Here is a 19,127-nt window from a genome sequence, read left to right on the forward strand (position 1 = left end):
TCTCTCTCTCTCTCTCTTTCTCTCTCTGCTTTTGCTGTCTTCCAATCTAAGTGACTCTGGGGCTGATCTGCTGGGAGCGCAGACGCGCCCTGCACTTCTCACCCACACGACCTGGCCTGGCCCGCCCGCAGTGCTCATCCCTGCCTAGCTCTGTGAGTTCTTGACCAGCCTCTTACCGCCCCACCCTTCCCCACTTCCGTGCATATCTAGCTGGGGCTTTGCAGCTCCAGCAGGAGCCTGGAAGTGTTCTGCCCCTGCCAAGGAAGCCTGGTTTCCTAGCAACCCTCTCCTCCTCCCACCCAGGGAGGGAGCTGTGTCACCCTAGGAGGCAGAGGTGGGAACTCAGCTCTCTCCTTCCAGCCCCCTGCACAGAGCGCACCTGGAAGTCATCAGTATTACAGAAGAGGCCATGCACTTTCCTGGGTGCCTAAGACTGAGCCCTATGGGTAACAGGCAATTCACCAGGGCTGCCCGAAGCGGAGATTTCTATGTGAAAGATATTTAACGATACCACACTTGGCTTATCCTCATCCTAATTAAGAAACAGTCAAGGCAGCCAGGCATGGAGGTGCATGCCTGTAATCCCAGGGGCCAGGAGGCTGAGTCAGGAGAATTGCTGTGAGTTTGAGCCCAGCCTGGGCTATGTAGTGAAACCTTGTCTAAAAAAATAAATAAAGAGAGAAGAAAAGAAAGAAGACCAGGCCCTGATTGCTGGCCTGCCCGTCTCCCACCCAGAGCCACTGCATAGCCCTGTGCCCTTCGTTTCGGTGGTTTTTCCAGTACATTTTAACAGTCCTTAGAGCCACTAACCACACTCCTTCCTCGTGTGTGACAAAAGTCCACCTCCATGTACTAAAGAAAAAGGGGAATTGACCAGCTTTGGTAGCCAGGCATTACTTTTGTATGTATCATAATATTCCAGGTATTTCAAGGTCAAAAATTGGTAAATAGTTTTTGGTATTAAAACCGAAGATAGGGAAGCCATGCTGGGCCTGGGAGGAGTAGCAAAAAGAACAAGAAGCCAACTCACCCTTCCCATAGGCCAACGATGGCACGTGGGCTGGGAGACAAGAACACCCCCAGGACCCCCCCCCCCGCCCGGAGCAACTGGCTAATCCTGAGGACAGGCTGAGCTGACAGTATCTGAGGCACCAAGACTTCAGGCTCCGTGTGGCTGACTCTGTGGACCTGTGGCCCGTGGTCTGGGTATCTACTGAGAGGATGCAAATGTAGCAGGGTAGCAAATATGGGGGTGTCCTTCTGAGAGGATGCAATGTAGCAAATATGGGGGTGTCCTTCGGTCTTGTTTCTGTAATCCAATATCGTTCTCCCTGTTTTGTTCCATTTTATTGTTTTGTTTTGTTCAATTTTCTGTTTTGACTGGTTTCACTCTGCTTTGTTTGGTTTGGTTTTGCTATGTCTGATGCTGTGGGTGACAGTTTTGAAGCTAACAAGAGGCATCATGGTAACCATTGTTGATTTCCTACTGTCCTGTTTTGAAGTCTTGCATCGCTGTCACTATCTTGTTTCGATTGGATCTATCCTGCTTTATTCTCTCTAAAAATGCACTTTCATCCGTTTGTTTTGATTGGTTGCATTCTGCTTAGTTTTGTTTGATTTTATTATGTCTGATGGTATGGGCGGCTATTCTGAAGAAAACAAGAGACATTATGGTAGCCACTGTTGATTTCCTATTTTGTTTTGAGTCATATATGGCTTTCCTTGTTCTGTCCTGGTTGGCTTTATTCTGTTCTATTTTGATTTTATTCTCCTTAAACTAAAAATTATTTTAAAAGGTGGTTAACCTTGGGGGGGCAAAGAGGGCTCTTCCAGGGTGCTTCTGCTGTAGGGTCTTGCACTCATTAAAAGTTTCACAAGGGAGTTAAGTTTGGGGAAACTGATCAATCTGTAGTCCTATAATGTGTGACTGTGGTATAGCCTTCACATTCCAATGTAGGTATACCTATATATAATTTTTAAAATCTCTGTGCAGTGCTAGATCCAATGTTAAAAACAATCATGAAATTTAATAGATTCCCTTTCCTTGCTTAGAGCACTGGTATGAAATTATGCATCAATAATAAAACTGTCCATGTGACTGTAGGCATAAAAGCGTCTGGTCATGCTGGTGGTACATGCCTGGAATCCCAGCACTCAAGAGGCTGAAGCAGGAGGATCATCACGAGTTTGACGCCAGTCTGGATTACATAATGAGTTCAAGCGAGACCCTGTCAGTAAATAAATAACTTCCAGTCAGGCCACTCACAGATCTGACTGGCGGAAGTCAGAGTGAACAGATGGAACCTGGATGCTATCCTCCCCCTGGCGTGGCTCACTGGGTCTCTCCTCACCACAGCAAGGCTTTGTCTCTAGTTAGAAAAGTGACCGTAATGCTTTACTTTCATAGCCTACACCACCATCAGCCCCTGAAGGATAGCTGTTTTGGTACCTTCAAACTCAGCAATCCCACAGAGGGACCTGGACCATCAGCCGGAGGATGCAGCCTGGCCTGGTCCACCCCGGGAGCCAGCGCTCCAGAGGCAGAGACGGGGGATCAGCACTAATTACGGGGCACAGGCAGAGTCACCAGCCCTCGCCTCTGTGACTCTGTGAGTGACGGAGGAGGGAGGAGTTGCCGGAACAAGGGTGCTGGAAAGCCTGCTCGGGTGACAAACAGGTGATAGCTGTCACTGTTCACTATGTCGTGTTTTCCACAAGTGCAGGAATCCAGTGCCACTTCCATTACCTCTGCTGCTCTCCAGCCTCCGGCTTTCTTACGGACCGTTAATAAATAAACGTGCGTGATGACCCAGCCGGTGCTGGAGCTCTGGGAAAGCCGATCAGCCTCCACCAAGTCCATGCGTGTCAGTCTTCCCTGCAGGACTCCTCCAAGGAGGCCGTGAGCGACAGCGAAGGAAGCTGAAGCCAGGGTTCAACCGTGGTTTGGTCATCTACCGTCACTGTGTTAGGCAGGTCTCTCTCTCTCTCCTTCTGCTTGTCAAGTGGGTAAAGTTGGCCCCAGTGGTCCACTGAGATCTTTCTAACCCTACAGGCGCAACACAGAATGAGCCCCCTCTAGTGGCTCATTCAAACAGGAAACCTGTGCTCCTGATTGAAGAGCAGGACAGCTTCCTGGATGGCGCCTATGAGTTGTGTAGGGAACAAGGAGAAAAGGCAGCATGCAGGGACAAGAGGCCACTTCTTTATGCTCAAATCCCTGGAGAAGGGTAAAAGGCTGGGAAAGTAGCCACCAGGAGGCCATGTGTACAGCAGGAGGTGGCAGAAATACACCATCCTTACACCCCCAGGGCTGTGTAGGAATAGAAAACACACAGAGAATGTTTGGAAAGGTGTAAATAACCATGTACAGGGAAGCAATGAAACTAATAACAATGTAACGCAGTAACTATAGAAGGCTAAGGCCTGGTTATCATGTAACAGTGTAACACAGTGGCTACACAATGCTATAACTTCCCTTACTGTGTAACATAATAACTACATTATGCAGATCATAGGAATCACAAACAGGCCTAGGATACTAGAGTAGAGATGGAAATGAGTAAACAAAACTATGCCACACCAAAGGCTTTATTAGGACCGTAGTGTGGTAGAAGGGGGAACAGTGAACTGATTCACTAAGGGATGGGGAGACTGCTTACTTAGAAAAAAAGCGGGCTCGTGCCCATGTGCAGTGTTGGGTTTCCTGTTCAGTTATGGACATGGACCTGGACCTGATTAAGGAAGCATTATGGCTTAAATTTGGGGTGCTTATTAAAAGGCCCGTGTGTTAGGAAGGTGGCTGAATCATGGGGGTGCTAAGCTGGTCAGTGAATTAGTCCACTGATGAGTTTACAGCTGACTTGCTGTTAGGAGATGGAGCCTGACTAGAGGCAAGTCACTGAGGTGTGGCATAGCAGGGTGTGTGTCCCCCACAAGTCTTCCCTCCCGGCTGTCTTCCTGGCTGTCCTGAGGTAGGCAGCTCTCTTCCACACAGGCCCTTCCACCATGCCTTGCTACCTGGGAACCAGTTAGCCAGGAACTGCATCCTCTAAAAATCATGGACCAAATCAACCAGCCTCCTTGAAGTGTTGGGGATTGTGAAAATGACTAGGACAGATTTTGACACCAAGAGCAGGGTTGCTGCCATGATTATGCCTAACCGTGTGGTTTAGCTCCCTTTGGAAGTGGTTTGTGGAGGAGTTTAGGAAGGTTTGGAGACACTGACTAGAGGAAGCCCTAAGCTGCTGTAACCCAAGCTTGATGAGATATTCTTTGTAACTCAGAAGACAAGCGTGCTAATAAAAATGCAGATTCTGTGCTTCTCTGAAAATAAGACCTCACCAGAAAATAAGCACTGGTCTGTACCTTGGTGATGGCCAGTGTCCTGCAGAATATTATACTTCACTGTTATCTTGCTTGGTGTCTAATGGGAAGTAAGGGAAGATGACTGAGGTTGGTACTTTTGATCTCTAATCATCAAGGCTGATTACTCTCCAGGTAGGCCGTATTTTCAGGGAAATGGGCTAGTAAAGACCAGACTCAGGAGTTTTCAGCAGGAACAAGGAGTCCACTGGCATCTGGACTCCATTGCCCTGTGTGTTATGCTCTGGCAGAAAGTTTGTCTACATTTTGCCCACTAACCTAGTTACTTTTCTTGTTGCTGAGACAAACTGTTGACACCCACAAGTTGAATAAGGAAAGGTTTATTTCAGCTCACAGTTTGTAAAGTTTCAGTCCATAGTCGGCCTGCTCCAAAGGAGGGTGGCATGACGGGAGGAACAGTCCATAGCAGAGTATTCAGAGGGCAACAGGTGGCAGGCAGCATGGCAGCCCTTTATATTCCTCTCAGGCTACTTAGGCCTATTGATTTGTGACACCCACACCCAGTGGGACTTCCACTATGCTCACCCAGAACTACGTTAAATCCATTTACAACCACACAACCTCAATCCAGTATCACACACCCTAGTTTCAGCCACCTCTGGGAAGGCTGATATCCAACCCATGTGGATATGAGGCCTTGAGGACATCTAGAAATAAGCCATAACATTCATGTTCTGAGATTCCAGAAGACTGAGATTGAAGGTGGTGGACTAATTAATCTGATGGAGGAAATTTCAAGGCAGCTCAACACTTTTAGGATGTGGTATAGGTACTGCTTGCAGCTTTTAGCCAAATTTATGGTGACAATCAGGAGAAAATGGAAGAGCTGAGTAATTTCAAAAGTCTACAGTTTTATTAGAAAGGAAAAACCTGTAAGTTTGATGCCTTGGAGAGCTTGGTTGTTTAAAAGATTAGTGTTAAAAAGAAGCCAAACACTTTGCATCAGGACAATTTAAAAGATGATTTGAGGGTATTTCAAGACTCACCAAGGCTCTTTTACTTGCAGGCTTAAAAGTACAAAACTGAAAGACTACTTCGCGAGCAGAGCTGTAGGGAGCCCAGATCATTCAGAGCCAACAGTGGGAGAGTTTAACCATTTGGGCACACAGAAGCTGCTGTAGCCATGATCCAAAAGGACCTAACTAGCTAATCCTCAGGCTGGCAGCAGACGCCGGCATCATCCACACAGTACCCAGGAGTTACAGAGTCATGGAGGCTTTCCATCCAGTTTTCAGGAGAAGGCTTGAAGGCCAGGCAGCGTACCTGGGACGGCAGTGCCTGAAGTTGTGAAAGAGAAGCCAGAAGTGCAGCAGAGACCGGGAGGGCTGGAGATGCCAGACATATGAGAGGTCTGCAGAGGAAAGCCACAGAGAGTGAGGGAGGGCACCCCAAGAGAGAAACTATGTTGCTTGCAGCTCGAAATGCAGTAGAGGTGGGGCTGCACAAGCCCGCTGGAGTGCATAGCTCACTACAACTTGCTATGGGTGAAGGATGGGATGTTATACGATTTAATTTTTTAGGACTTTGGTTCTGCTTTGGTCCGATCTCTTTCTGTCCCATTATTCCTCCCTTTTGGAATGTAAACATTTACCCTATGTCACCTTGTGTTGGAATCACTTAACTTCCTTTTTGATTTTTACAGAAGCTCACAGTTAAGAGTTTGCCTTGAATCTCCAAAGAGACTTTGGACTTGGACTTCTCAGCAATGCTGGAACTATTAAAAGTCTGGCCCCTCTTTCAGATGGACTAAATGCATTTTGCATAAATAGATGGACGTAAGACTTTTGGGGGCTGTCTTAGTTACTTTTTACTCATCGCTGAGACGAAATACCTGATGCCCAAAGTTGGGAAAGGAAATTTTTGGAGGTTTCAGTCCATACTCAGTTGGCTCCAAAGCAGGGTGACATGGCAGGGCCCCAGTTCATGGTGGCTACAAACAGCAACGTGGAAATCAGCACGAGAGAGACACACACCTTCTTCCTGCCATTACATTGTATCCTGGCTCCACCCCTAGGTCAGGGTAGCACTGACACCATCAATTCAAGCACTAGACAATGAATCAATCACAAATGTACAATGCAAATACATGAGGCTTGGGGGCCACTGACATAAACCATGGCAGGGACCAAGGACAGAGTATTACAGCTTAGATAAAAAGCCCATAAAGCCTCATGTATTCAGAGGTGGGACTTTTGGAAGATCATTGGATAATGGGGTCCCTGTACTCATCTGTAAATCCATCCACTGATGAGTTCAGAGCTAAATGTGCTTTTAAGAGGTGGAATCTCATCAGAAGAAGTGGGTTACCAGCACTGTGAACTAGAAAGGTGCATACATCTCCCTTCTGGGAACTCCCTTCTCTCTCTCTGCTTCCTGGTCTCTGTGACATGAGTAGCTTTCCTTTACCAAGGCCCCTTTTGCTGGGGCCAGCCAACCAAGAACTGTAACTCTGAGCCGCCATAAACCTCTCCTCCTTTAAGTGAGGTTGTCAGATATTGTTTCCAGCAATGAAGAAAGTGAGTAGGACAGGACAGCTGCAGAGGGGTGCAGTCACCCAGAGACGGTGCTGGGTGGAGTTCTCCGGCATCAACCCTGAAGGAAGCCTGCAGTGGCCAAAGCACAGGTCTCCTGGAGCAGCCACGGGGTATCTGATGTAGCCACAGTCTCCTGAGGGAGCTTTGGGGAAAGGTGCAGAAGAAAGAAGCCCCTCTTGGGGAATGTCAGGTCCTTCTCTGCTGTCTCAGTATTATTTGATATGGCTATAAAAATCATTTTTTAAAAATCTCCTTTAAAGAAATAAATCACCTGGTTAAACAATGATCTCTGCATCTACTGCCATTTCCTGAAACCAGTTCCCATTTTCCCTGTGTTCCCTTTCACTACTGTCTTCTCTCTGCTTCTACTCTGACACAATGATCTGGGACTGTGATGCAAATAAGTGTGGTTTACTATCAGTTCAACTTAGTCCAAAGTGACAAAGAAATGCCAAACGCTAGCTGTGTTGCAGACACGGAACTACAAAGTGTGATCAGAGCTACACTCAATACTCAAACCTTTTAAGAATCACAACAGTAAAAGATACATTGCCGTTCACCCCCTCAGGGTCCTCCTTCTCTTTGCACACACTCGGCCCACCGTTCTTCCCACTTCCCGAAGCAGCTCTGGGGTCAGTGGTCACGACTGTCATGAGCTGTGCTGCGGTGGCTGCCTCGAGGTACTGACCTGATTCACAGTGCTTGCCTTTTCTGGTCATCAGACTTTGGGGAAAAGTATGACGCTGAATATGGTGAGTAAAGTGGACGCAGAAACACCACGATGTTTTCAGGGGTCTGTCTTTCCCCTGGATGGCACTTAGCAGCTACATCCTCAAAACTTTTTTATCATTCTTTGTAAAGACTCACAAAAGAGAACTGTGTGATATCACACGTGTGCAGCGATGGGGCAAAGGTCAATTTTGGTAGTTGGCAGTATGAATAAGGTCTTTATGCCGCACGATAAAGACAAGCATTTAAGCACCCACAACTCTAGTCAAAATAATAAAATTAAAACTTGGGCCAGGGATAGAGCTCAGCGACATAAGCACCTGCTTGTCAAATGCAAGGTCCTGAGTTTGATCCCTGGTACAAAAAAAAAAAAATTAACAATAAAATTAAAACTTGAGTTTTAAAAAGTCCATTTAAAGACCACATTTCAGAGAATGCAACATAAAGAAAGGCTATAAATTCACTGAAACATGGTTCTCTGCATGTTTAGTCTTGTAATGATTTTTGAATCCTCCTTGACAATTTATTCCAAAAAGAGAAAAGTTTTAATCAGGAGAAGCATATGAAATCAGACTCAGAGTGAGACAGATGGAGACTGTGTAGTATTAAGGTAGATGTCTTGCACAGTTAAGAAGCTCCTATGTTAAAACTTCTCCATGCACCCCTCGCATATTTATGAGTGACTTTTGTTAAATATCGCATCTATAGATTCATGGTCAATACTACTTTAAAGTGAAATATATAAAATATTCAAGGCATTTCACCTAGTAAAATACTGATGTACATTAACCAGGATTCCACTTAGCACTAAAATATTTATTAATACAATAATGAATTATTAATTCCTTTATTTTATTCATTGCTTAACATCTCAGCACTTTTGAAATTTAATTTCTTTGAAGAAAATCTTGAAATAAATTTTGCCCATTTATAGTGCTGAATGTCATACCTTACAAAAGTATTGTTCTCCAAAAGGTTTGACTGTGATTTAACTGTGATTTAACTCAAATGATGAAGCTCTCCCACGCCTGCGTCCAGTACAATGTCACATACACAGAAGATAGAGTGTGCAAAGATGAAGTCTTGGAAGGGAAGAAGAAACAGAATAGACAAAAATAGAACGTTAATGGATGGCAAAGGTTAGCATTATGTGGTTAAATTAATTAATAAAACATGATAGAGATTTTTAAACATAAAATGTAGTAGCCCTTTTCTACATATGAAATTCAGATTAATTTTGTATCCTCATTAGTGATAGTAATTTTTTTTTTCATTTTTTGTCTTTTTCTTTTTTATTGGAACCGGGGATCGAACTCACGACCACTCCCTTGCAAAGCAGGCACTTACACTGCTGAGCTAACTCCCCAGCCCCAGTGACAGTAATTTTAAGCATTGGCAGTTATTGTACATACCACATAATCAGTCCTCTGATTAAACAAAGGCGGACAAATTATGTCCATATTATAAAGATTGAGAAGCATCTGGTGTGGGTGACCTCCAAAATCACATAAAGCACGAAATGAAGTCTAAGTTTCTTTTTTTTACTCCTTTTCTACAGAAATCATCACTCATTAAATGGTGAAAATAGAAAACTGAAGCTACATTTTTTAGCCTGGTTGGTCCCCACGGAAATTACCGGACAAGCCAAAAGTCATAGCTTTGGATTTTCAAGTTTTGCAACAACATCAAAGGATATTTTACATTCTTCTTGTGAAAGCGTGGCTGGTCTTCTGTCTTTTTAGATGCAGAGGTCATCTGGGACACTGATTTTGCAGTGAGGTCGGTGATTCGGTTTACTTTGACTTTTGGTCTTTGAAGCAGTGCCTCTGGCCCCTCCGGTTTTTCCCACGTGCATTGTAACTTGGGGCTTGATCTCTCTGAGTTTCCATGAAGGCTGTCAGCCATTGTGATTTTCTGCCGGCCATTTGTAGTGTGAGCTGTAGTGAACAGGTAGCTTATGTAATCTCTGATCCCACGTCAGGATGAATTTTCTCTTTAGAGAGCAGGTAGCTGATTCATTAAAATGGCTCTTTCTCACTAAGTACAAAGCTTGGCAGAGGAGTTGGGATTAAGAAGTGTTCATGACAAGATGAATTTTATATTAAAATAAATGTCAGGTTTCATCAAAGGCCATTTAAGATACTTTTAAAGCTATGTGTTAAAAAAAAAAAAAAAAACGAACTATCACCTAGTTGACAAGAAAGACAAATATTTGGACTTATGTTTCTTTGTTTTATAAGTAAAGAACATACCCCATTATTGGAACGTTTAGAATTTTTACAAATTTTTCCTTAGGGGCCAGGGATTTAGCCTGGTGGCACACAACACCTGCCCAGTAAGCACCAGGTTGTGAGTTTAATTCCCGGTACTAAACACACACAAAAATTTTTTTCCTTAAACTTACATGTCTAGAAAAGATTCAAGTAGAGTAGAAAGGAGGGCATGACTATTAAAAATAAGCGATTAGCAATAAATGAAGTTGTGGTTTTATATAAATTGAGAAGCAGTTTAGTAGGTATGGCTTAACATACTAACGCCAATAGTTAGCTTATTTAAAATATTTCTGAAAATATTGCAGTAAAAAAAGTGCAGTGCTCTTTCTAAGAGGGAAAATGTGTGCACCATGTGAAAGTGGAGACACAGACACAAACCTAAACTGCAGCTACACTCAGGGATCTAAGAAAGCAACTGCAGACGCCCTAAGCCGTCAGCTCTCCCAGCCTGCGTCCGCCGTCCCGGCCAGGAGCTGCTGCCCCAGGGCCTGAGCACGCTCTGCCTCGCCCCATGCTACCTTGGCTGTTGCGTGTGTCCGGCTCACATTTCCCAAGCCCTCTGGCCTCAGCGTGGATGATCCTCCCGGGGGAGCCCTCCCTGGTCCCCACAGTGACCTGTCCTCCTCCTGTGCTTTACGCCTTCCCAAATGGAATTATAGTGGCCACTTCCTGTGTCTGCCACCTGAGTTAGTGCACACAGCTGTGACGCTTTTGTGTGGATGGCTGGCTAGATGGAACCCAGCAGGCAGTGAAGAGTGTCCCTGGAGCAGGCAGGTCACAACGCCTGCCCTTGAGGATACCGCCACCTAGTGGGGGCCTTGGAAATGCAGCTCAGCCCGCCGAGGTTAATTTCAGAACAGTCCCAGCCGCGGTGATGCACTTTGCTCAGGAAGGAAATCAGGCCCTTTTATGCTGGTTTCTGAAGGACCCTCAAGGATTACTGAACAAAGAGGAGAACACAGCAGATGTTCAGAAACCAACTCCTGCAGGAAGGTCCCACGTACTAATCTGGACTGTGGCTTTTATTTTTTATATTATTTTTAGTACGTCTCAGTACCTATGTTCCATTCCTTGTGTGGTGTTTGTATATGTGCTGCCACGAACGACTTAATTCCTTTCTCATCCTTTTTTCTTTCATCTCTTGATTCCCTTCCTGTCTGAGAAACATCTATCTCCACACTTCCTGTCACCCGTTTTTTATTTTGCTCCTTATTTATAGTCTGAGCTTCTCATATAAGAGAAACCTCGTGACAATGAAGCTTGTGCATTTGGTTAACTTCACTTAACACGAGGTCTCAAGCTCCTCCATTTCCCCCACGTGTCCCTGCAGACACACTCAGGCTGGCCTGTGCAGGCCACGAGGCGGGTGCCAGCAGGGCAGTTGGCACTGACGGCCTGGTGCCAGGCAGTGTAGGACAGAACGAGGAGGACCTGGAGGACACTAAACAGAACTGAGGGAAATCTCTCCAACCACACCCAGCGTCTTAGGAAAGTTTTAGCAGGGAAGAGCAGAGATCGAAGCCCTACAGGAGCTGTGCCCTGGTGTGAAGTTTCCCATTCATCCCATCCCGGGGAGCTGGGCAGATGGACATAGCCCCTCTGCCCACCCACCACCTCCCAGAGACTTGAGGCAAAAGAGGAACAAGGGTCCTCGCTCTGGAGCAAACTAAGCAGTATTTCTGGGGGAAATGAAGTTTGAGGAAGTTTAAAGTCCCTCAGGCCCTCCCTAGGCTTCCCTGCCACCATGCCACATCTCATGTCCCAGAGACAATGACCATGTCTGACCCCATGAGGACATTCACTGTGTTTCTTGATCATTCATACTTAATTTTTTTTTGTCTTTTTTGTTTTTATTGGTACCAGGGATCAAACTCATGACTGCACACTTGCAAGGCAGGCGCTTATGCCACTGAGCTAAATCCCCAGCCCCAGATCACTCATACTTACACTCACAGAGGCTCTAGCCTCTCAGGGCTCCTAATGGACGCTCGGACAACAATCTTTGAATGAATGAATGAAAAATAAATGTAAGTGCCTTGGAAGATTTACTGCGTGACATGGTCAGACCTCTGCCACGGAAGACAAATCTAGCGGCAATGTGCTGGTTGACAGAAGAGCAGGATGCAGGATCAGAAGCAGGGCGCTCGGTCAGGAGGGGGCACTGAGGATGGCCAGCAGGGCCCAGTGCTGGAGACTGATGACTGAGAAGAGGGGAGGATATTGCTGATGATTCTGAGAACAGGTCACACACCCTTTTGTGATTGAAAGAGGAGAATCTGGGATAATTCAGGTGACTTTGAAGAAGGGACTGCAGGGAAGAAGAAAGATAACAAGGTAGCAAAATACCCAGAAGTAAAGAGATGGAAGCTTATTCACCGCCTTCTTGGTAAGCACCCGCGGTGAGGGCCAGGAGGAGAACCAGAACTCTCGAGATCCAGCCATGGTGGGACTCACGCAGCTTATTCACTGCCCTCTTGGTAACCGCCCCAGCGAGGGTCAGAAGGAGAACCATTACCTGTGAGCCTACTGCAACGCGGGCTGAAAATCAAGCATCCTCCCCCCTCTCGCCCCCTCCCCCCAAGCTACTGGGGATGGATGTCTCAGCATCTCTTGGGAGGATGATCATATGCAGTATAGCAAATATGGGGGATTTCCTTCTATCTTCTGTTTGAAGGCAAAGGTTGTTTTCACTGTTTTGTTTTGTTATGTTTCTTTTGCTCTATTCAGTATTCTCAATTAGTTTTTATAATGTTCTATTTTTGGTTTGACTTTGCTATATCTAATTGACTGGACAACTATCATGAAGTTAAAGAGATATACCATAGTACCTATTACTACTATCCCAGTATCCTGCTGTGAAATCCTGTACCAATTTCACTGCATTGTCTCGATTGGCTTTGTTCTGTCTTGTGCTGTTGCATTTTAACTACTTTCAAAATAAAATTAAAAAAAGAATAAAGAGATGGGAGGGGAAGAGAGGGTCCAGGAGGTCACGGCTCCATTGAGGCAAAGGTCTGCAGGAGGATTCAGGAAACGGTGCCCGGCGTGAGGCGACCGTGGTGCGCTCCAGGAAGACGCCGGCCTCAGCGCTCTGCATTCACTCATCGCCAGACCCTGGCTTTGGGGAGTTGGGGGTCTCATGGCTGGAGCTGACTCCTGCAGCTTCTTCTCCTAACCCGCCCTCCATTTCCCATCACACAAATTGAAAATCGTTATTTGGAAATTATCACTCAGCTACCTGACGGCTTTTGGGACAGTCTTTTATTTCACAAAGTCTTACAAAGATTTGTTCTGGTTGTGCCAAAAATAAGAGAGAAAGAAAAGAGGAAATGTGTAGTCATCTGGGCTGTTATTTTAGCTGTAATGAAACCAGCATTACTTAAACAATTACATGTGTCCAGGCAATTGGTCTAACCTCTTCTGAAATATGCTAGAGAAAAAGAGTATCAGAGTACTAACACTTTTGTTTAGACACCATACATGCACCAGGCCTAGCAACCTAGAGAAATTGCTCCTCTGCATACTCAGGTTGTACTGTGGCAAGATGAGGGTCCATCACGGTGACAGAAAACCCAAACAGCAGCGGCTGAAACAAGTACAAGTCCACTTTGTCAGGGAAGAAGTCCAGATGTGGCAGCCCAAGCTTGGCCTGCAGACTCACCTCCGAGGGGTCGTGGTCCTGTGTCACACCTGCCCTCCACACCCGTCCCCACTGAAGTCGCTTTGTTGTCTAAAAAGGATGCAGGAGCTACAGCTGTGCCAGTGCTGTGCAAAAACGTGGAAAGCAGAAGACCAAAGGCGCTCCTGAGCTGTGTGCTCCTGCTCTAAGTACACTTCCCAGAAGCCCCCTCGGTATTCTAACAGGCAGGGCTCTGGCCCATCAGCCAGCCCTCAGTCACTGGATATCCGCACGCAGAGTGCAGAGAGGCTGGGACACGGGGTTTGTCTCCAAGACTGGGAGCACAAATGTCCCAGTACATGGAGTTTCTGGGTAATGACAACTGCCACCTGCTCTGAGTGCCAGGTCTCGCTGTGTAAAGTGAGTGGCTCACCTACCTGAGCAGCCCTAAACACATGAAAGCAAACAGGTAGAGACACAAGGCCCAGAACTACCGGTATTTGGCAGCTAATGATGCTAACTGAATCTTCTTTCCTTATGTTGTTGTAAATTTTAATTCACTACAAATACTGGAAAGTGTTGACACTACACATGTATCTTCTTGCATTCAAAAAATAAAACACAATGTTTGATGAATGGAATTTTGCTTTTCATAAGATCGGTGCCAGCACAAGGAAAACTTTTCTTTCAGAAAGTTTCTCCCCAAGTTATATTTTTCTCCTCTAGTTTTATTTATGGAAAAAGACTGCCGTTGCTTTGGTGTCTCTCAGGAAAAATATTTTGTGTCTGAAGAATGGTCACATGCTTTCTGCCAGGGAAAGTCTGGCTGACCTGTGAGCCGGCCGCTCACCTGTGGCTCCCCGCCCACCACACAGTGGTCTCCTCTCAGCCTCTCTGCCCCTCGATCCTTTGCCACATTCAACACCACAGGTTCCAGGTTCGCCCACCTGTGAAAGTCTCCTCTCCCTGCCTTGACCCCATCCATCCTCTTCTGCACGGCTTCCTTCTGTGGCCGCTTCTTTCCGGTTTCCTTTCCCGGAGCTCCTTTTCTAGCTGTTGCCCTGGCCTGCTTGCTTGACCAAGTCTCTCTTTCACATACTTGGACGCCACAGGCACTTTCAACCCATCCTTCAATAAAACTGTGTGCAGGTGACTTCCCTAGGGCTGGCCCCTGAACCCCACATTTCTAACCTCTGTGGTTAAAAATGACTTTTTTTTAAACTTAGGTCTTCCACAGGTTTTCCAAATGTAATGAGTTCAAGACAAAATTCATCCCACTCTCCACCGACTCCAGCTATTCCTCCTTTTGTTCTCTCTGTCTGTGTCTCTAATGCTTACTGAGAAGGGTCTTCCCTCTCTTTAGGTGTGACATGGCATTGTAACCTCCCAGGCACCTAGATGGAGCACTGGGCCTCATGATGGCTCTTATCCTCACATCATGCTGCCTACATCTAATTGTGCATCAGAACTCCACAGGTCTGCCTCCAGCATGCCACCCCTTGTTATTGCTATGATATCTTGAGGGGTCTCTCTGCCATCACTCATCCCACACTGCTACCTCTTTGAAATTCTTCAGTTGGCTGCATTTTTCACAATACAAAACAGAGAATGTTACTTGAACCTTTAAAGTTCACTATGATCTGGAATCAGTCTCTTTGGCACCTGCCTTACTTGGGCCCTAATCCTTTCCTACACAACAAACCTAGAGGCCCATCTCACTTGAGGCCTCCTGCTGCCCTGCAGCCATGGGACCCACAACCTGGCCACATCCTGTTCTTTGAAGGGCCTGGACATGGCTGCCTGCTCCTGAGCAGTGAGGATGGGGGAGCTCGTTCTTATCGTTCCACTGTGCCCAGCACAGCGTCTATGGTGTAGTAAGCCGTCCTCAGATGTTTGCTGAATGAATACTCACTTGGCCCTCGCTTCTGCCCACACCATCTTCAGCTCAAGGTCACCCTCGGTGACTCCTTTCCTCTGCTGTCCTTTCAGAGACACTCAGTTTCCTCACACCTCCTCCAGCCAGCCCAGGGCTTTTTCTTAGTACCTTTTGGGTTACTCAGTCCCCAGAGCTCACCCCTGCCAATCTCTTACCAAACCTACATACCCCTGGGGTTCACATTAGATCCAAGCCGCTGCATTCTGATTGAGGCAAAAAGCCCAGGAAGGCAACATGCATTGCTCAAGGTCACAAGGCTGATGAGTGGCCAAGTTGAAACAGACTGGAGGTCTCCTGACTCCATGTCCACTGTCTGTCACCCTTTGCTGCCCATCCTCCAGGCCCTCAGCCTCAGGCTGTGGTGAAGGACTCAGCAGCAGCAAGCATCTCTCGCTTAACAAATGCCAGTGCTCTGGGGAGTCTGCCTTGTACCTGGACACCTCCTCTGATTCTGGTCACAGCTCTTTTCCTAGCTCCTAAACTCAGACACCAAAGAGACACCTTCTATGCTTGCATATTAAAAGGCTGCACATTTTTCCCAATGTGCTTAATTTCTTTTCTTTTTGGGAAATAGGCTCTTCCTATGTAGTTCAGGTTGGCCTTGGACTCACTGTGTAGCCCAGGCTGGCCTCAAACTCATGGCAAACCTGCTGCTTTAGCCTCCCGTGTGCTAGCAATGCAGGTGTGTCCCCAGTAAGAGGGCATTTGTGATTTTCCAATTAGATAATATATGGAAAAGTACTTTGAAAAACAACATGCTTCCTAAAAGAATTAGGTATTCTATTAATTTATGTACCCATTTATTCCTTCAGGAAATATTTGTGCCAGCTATGCAAAGCAAAGTGAGATTTCTGGCTTTCTGGGGGTTTCTAATGATAAGCTTCTTGAGCCCAGGAGACATGCGTCCCATTCAAAAGCAAAACAAAACCCAATGAGGTCAGGTGTCTCCATTATGTTTTGTCATAGCCCTCTGTGCTTTTCTCCTAGAATTATAATTTCACTTACACAGTGCATAATTAGTTGCCGACTGCCTGCGTCAGTCACTAGCATTTCAGTGCCACCAGCGCAGGTCCTTCTCATGGTTCTGATACTTAGCGCCTATCCTGGCTGAAAATACAGACAAACACCTGAACGGATAGAAATATAAAGGGAGAATCTATTGAATGAAGGAAACACGGTACAATAGAGAGCGATGCAGCATCACTCGCATCCTCTATTAGGCTTCCATAGCACTATGGGGACTTAGGAACACTGAAAGCTATCCCTGTTGGACTGATTTCAAAATAAGCTACTTATACATAAATTTTATACAGGTACCTGCCCCTGGCTTAAGCCGCATTCCTCTCTGAAGCATCAGAGTCGCGTCAGCAGTAAAACATCATTAAAACTGGCTGGATGACTCAAAGGCGCGCGCACAGCCCCACCCGGTCATCCTGGGCTAAAAGGCAGGACGGACTGCCGCGTCCGCTCCGGACAGACGGCACTGCACTTCCGCCCCGGCTCCCGTAGCTCTCTGGGGCGGAGCCTCGGGCCAGGCGACGCGCGCGATGCCGCGCACGCGCAGTGCCGCGGGGGGGGGGGCTCCGAAGCGCTGACAGCTTCCGGTTCAGCTTCCCCGCCTCCTGCGCGACTGACGCGGCTCGGGCTCTGTGGTGCCGGGCCGGGCGCTGAATGCCCGAGTCGGCGTCCACAGCCATGGCCTGTTCCATTGTCCAGTTCTGCCACTTCCAGGACCTCCAGGCCGCCCGGGACTTCCTGTTCCCGCAGCTGCGCGAGGACGCCCCCAGCGGCGCCGCGCCGAGGGACCCGGGTAAGCGCCTGGCTCGCGGTCCCCGCCTCGCGGGGCGCGTCCCTGTCTCGGTCCGCGCGGACGCCTACCCGGGCCGCTGGCCTGGGCCCCGCGCGCCTTGCCGCACCCACCAGGCTCCTGCCCCTTCCCCTCCCCCTTGGCGGCACCCCAGTTCCCGACTGCAGCCCCGCAGCGCGTTCTCTTTCCGTCCGAGCGCACGTCAGCCTCCTCCCCGGGATCCCTGCCCTGTCTCGTCCCGACACTCGTTCCACACCGTCCCTCATCCAGATGTAAGGCCCACCTGGCCCCTGGCCGGAGAGGGACTGGGTGGTGAGTTCACTTCACCCAAGCAAGAGAAAGAACCTGCTGAGAAGTGAGCGGGAGGCGGCAGTGGGACTCACATGACGGGCGTGGCCAAAAGAAGTTAATTTGGCTTTGCTGGGGTGAGGAGCCGTCCACCTGTTAGCATCATCAAGCCGTGCGAATAAGCCCTTCCTCTCGCTTAAGTATAAGTTCCCAAGGCCATGCCATTAGCTGCCCGTAGTTCCTCAGATTTTCCTACGTTTCTCCTCTTGGAAGAGTGTGTGTGGTACCGTATGTCACCTTGTACTCTACTGGAATGGTGAAATGTAGCCTACAGAACAAGCTTACCTTCCAGACATCAAAAGATACTAATAAAAAGTACTGTGTCAGTCATTGGTGCAACAAACCAAGTAGAGTGAGTAGTTTCTGCCCCCTAGGACCTTATGGTTCATTGGGAGAGATGAACAGTAACTACTGGTGATGACACCCAGGAAACCTGCCTTCGAAGCACAAGTGGAGGGATAAGGGAAAATAATGGCAGGTGCAAAGGAAAGAAGGAAACCTGGAGTGGTGTGATATTTAAAGAACTAAGAAAAGCTCAACAGCTGGAGAGAAGGATGAGAGGAAGAGGGGGCGAGATGAAGCTGTAGCACTGAGAAGGAGCTGGATCAGCTAGAAGCCTTGTAGGAGTTGTTGGCTGCCTCTGAAAGACGTCAGACAGAGAAATGGAGTGGTCAGCTCTGCACACCGTGATCAGAATTTGTCAGATTCTGGTAATGTGTTCTGGCAGTGATGTGGCCCAGACAACAGGAAGCAGGAACCTTGTGGGGAAAGCTGTCCCAGTCATCCAAACTAGAAGTGACGTGAGCCTGGAGTAAGCGTTGGCAGGATTTGAGAGCAAGGGCTACTGCTCTGCTGGGTCTAACAGGGCTAGTGACAAGTGCTGGCTGGTGAGAGGTGGGGAGTTCAGGGTGCCTCTCTCTTGAGCAGGGGAGTGGAGTGAAGGCATTTGAACCTTTTGCATCTTAAATATTTGTGGTAGGTTGACAAACCACAAACAGCTGAACAGTAGATAGAGAGGTGAAAAACTTGGTAGTGGGCCCCCGAGCCAGGGATATTGATTTCAGAGTTATCAAAAGTGTCATTCCAATCTCAGGGATCATGTGTATTGTGAAACCATCTCATTCCTAAACATAACCTTTAAGAGGTGATTAAAAGTTTGAGGAAGACTGAGGCATAAAGGAAGAAACCAGATGATAGGGTTGCCTCAGGAGCTGAGGAGGGAGAAGGTTGGGTGCAGGTGAGGAGTGGGGAGCTGTCTTACAAACACAGCAGAAGTCAGATTAGGATAAAAAGGTGTTCGTTGGTTTTGGGAAGGCGAAGGTGACTGGCACTGCAGGACAGCTAAGGTGGAATGGCGGGGACCTTTTCTGTGAGGAAGTCGGTTTAGAAATGAAGGCAACTGCCCCGGGAGCTTGGCTGTGAAGGGGGACAGCAGCAGGATTAGAGACAAGGAAGAGAGAAAGGAGCGCACCTTCTCTGGCCACTGCCCTTGCCTGGC

General features: G+C 47.3%; 1 protein-coding gene and 1 long non-coding RNA gene across 3 annotated transcripts in view; one reads left to right on the plus strand and one right to left on the minus strand.

Annotated features, from left to right (window-relative positions):
- Positions 1–4,687: 4,687 nt before the first annotated feature.
- LOC106028645 (uncharacterized) lies at positions 4,688–16,945 on the minus strand. The gene is made up of 4 exons (XR_001202255.3): positions 10,438–16,945; positions 9,348–9,583; positions 8,596–8,728; positions 4,688–5,734 (listed from the first exon to the last, which is right to left on the minus strand). It is a non-coding gene; the product is annotated as an uncharacterized LOC106028645 (long non-coding RNA).
- A 124-nt stretch (positions 16,946–17,069) lies between these two features.
- The window catches only part of Rab3gap2 (RAB3 GTPase activating non-catalytic protein subunit 2), a 60,035-nt gene continuing 57,977 nt past the window's right edge, over positions 17,070–19,127 (plus strand). The window contains exon 1 of one of the 2 annotated variants that reach the window (XM_063236691.1): positions 17,070–17,284. In XM_063236691.1, the coding sequence (XP_063092761.1) occupies positions 17,146–17,284 (139 nt within the window). In that variant the 5' untranslated portion in view covers positions 17,070–17,145. The remainder of the gene's footprint in view (positions 17,285–19,127) is intronic. The other variant, XM_063236689.1, reaches the window with a different exon arrangement.

Source organism: Cavia porcellus, unplaced genomic scaffold (assembly GCF_034190915.1).
Source record: "Cavia porcellus strain 051 isolate PalLab524CR breed Dunkin Hartley unplaced genomic scaffold, mCavPor4.1 scaffold_26, whole genome shotgun sequence".
Lineage (NCBI taxonomy): Eukaryota > Metazoa > Chordata > Mammalia > Rodentia > Caviidae > Cavia > Cavia porcellus.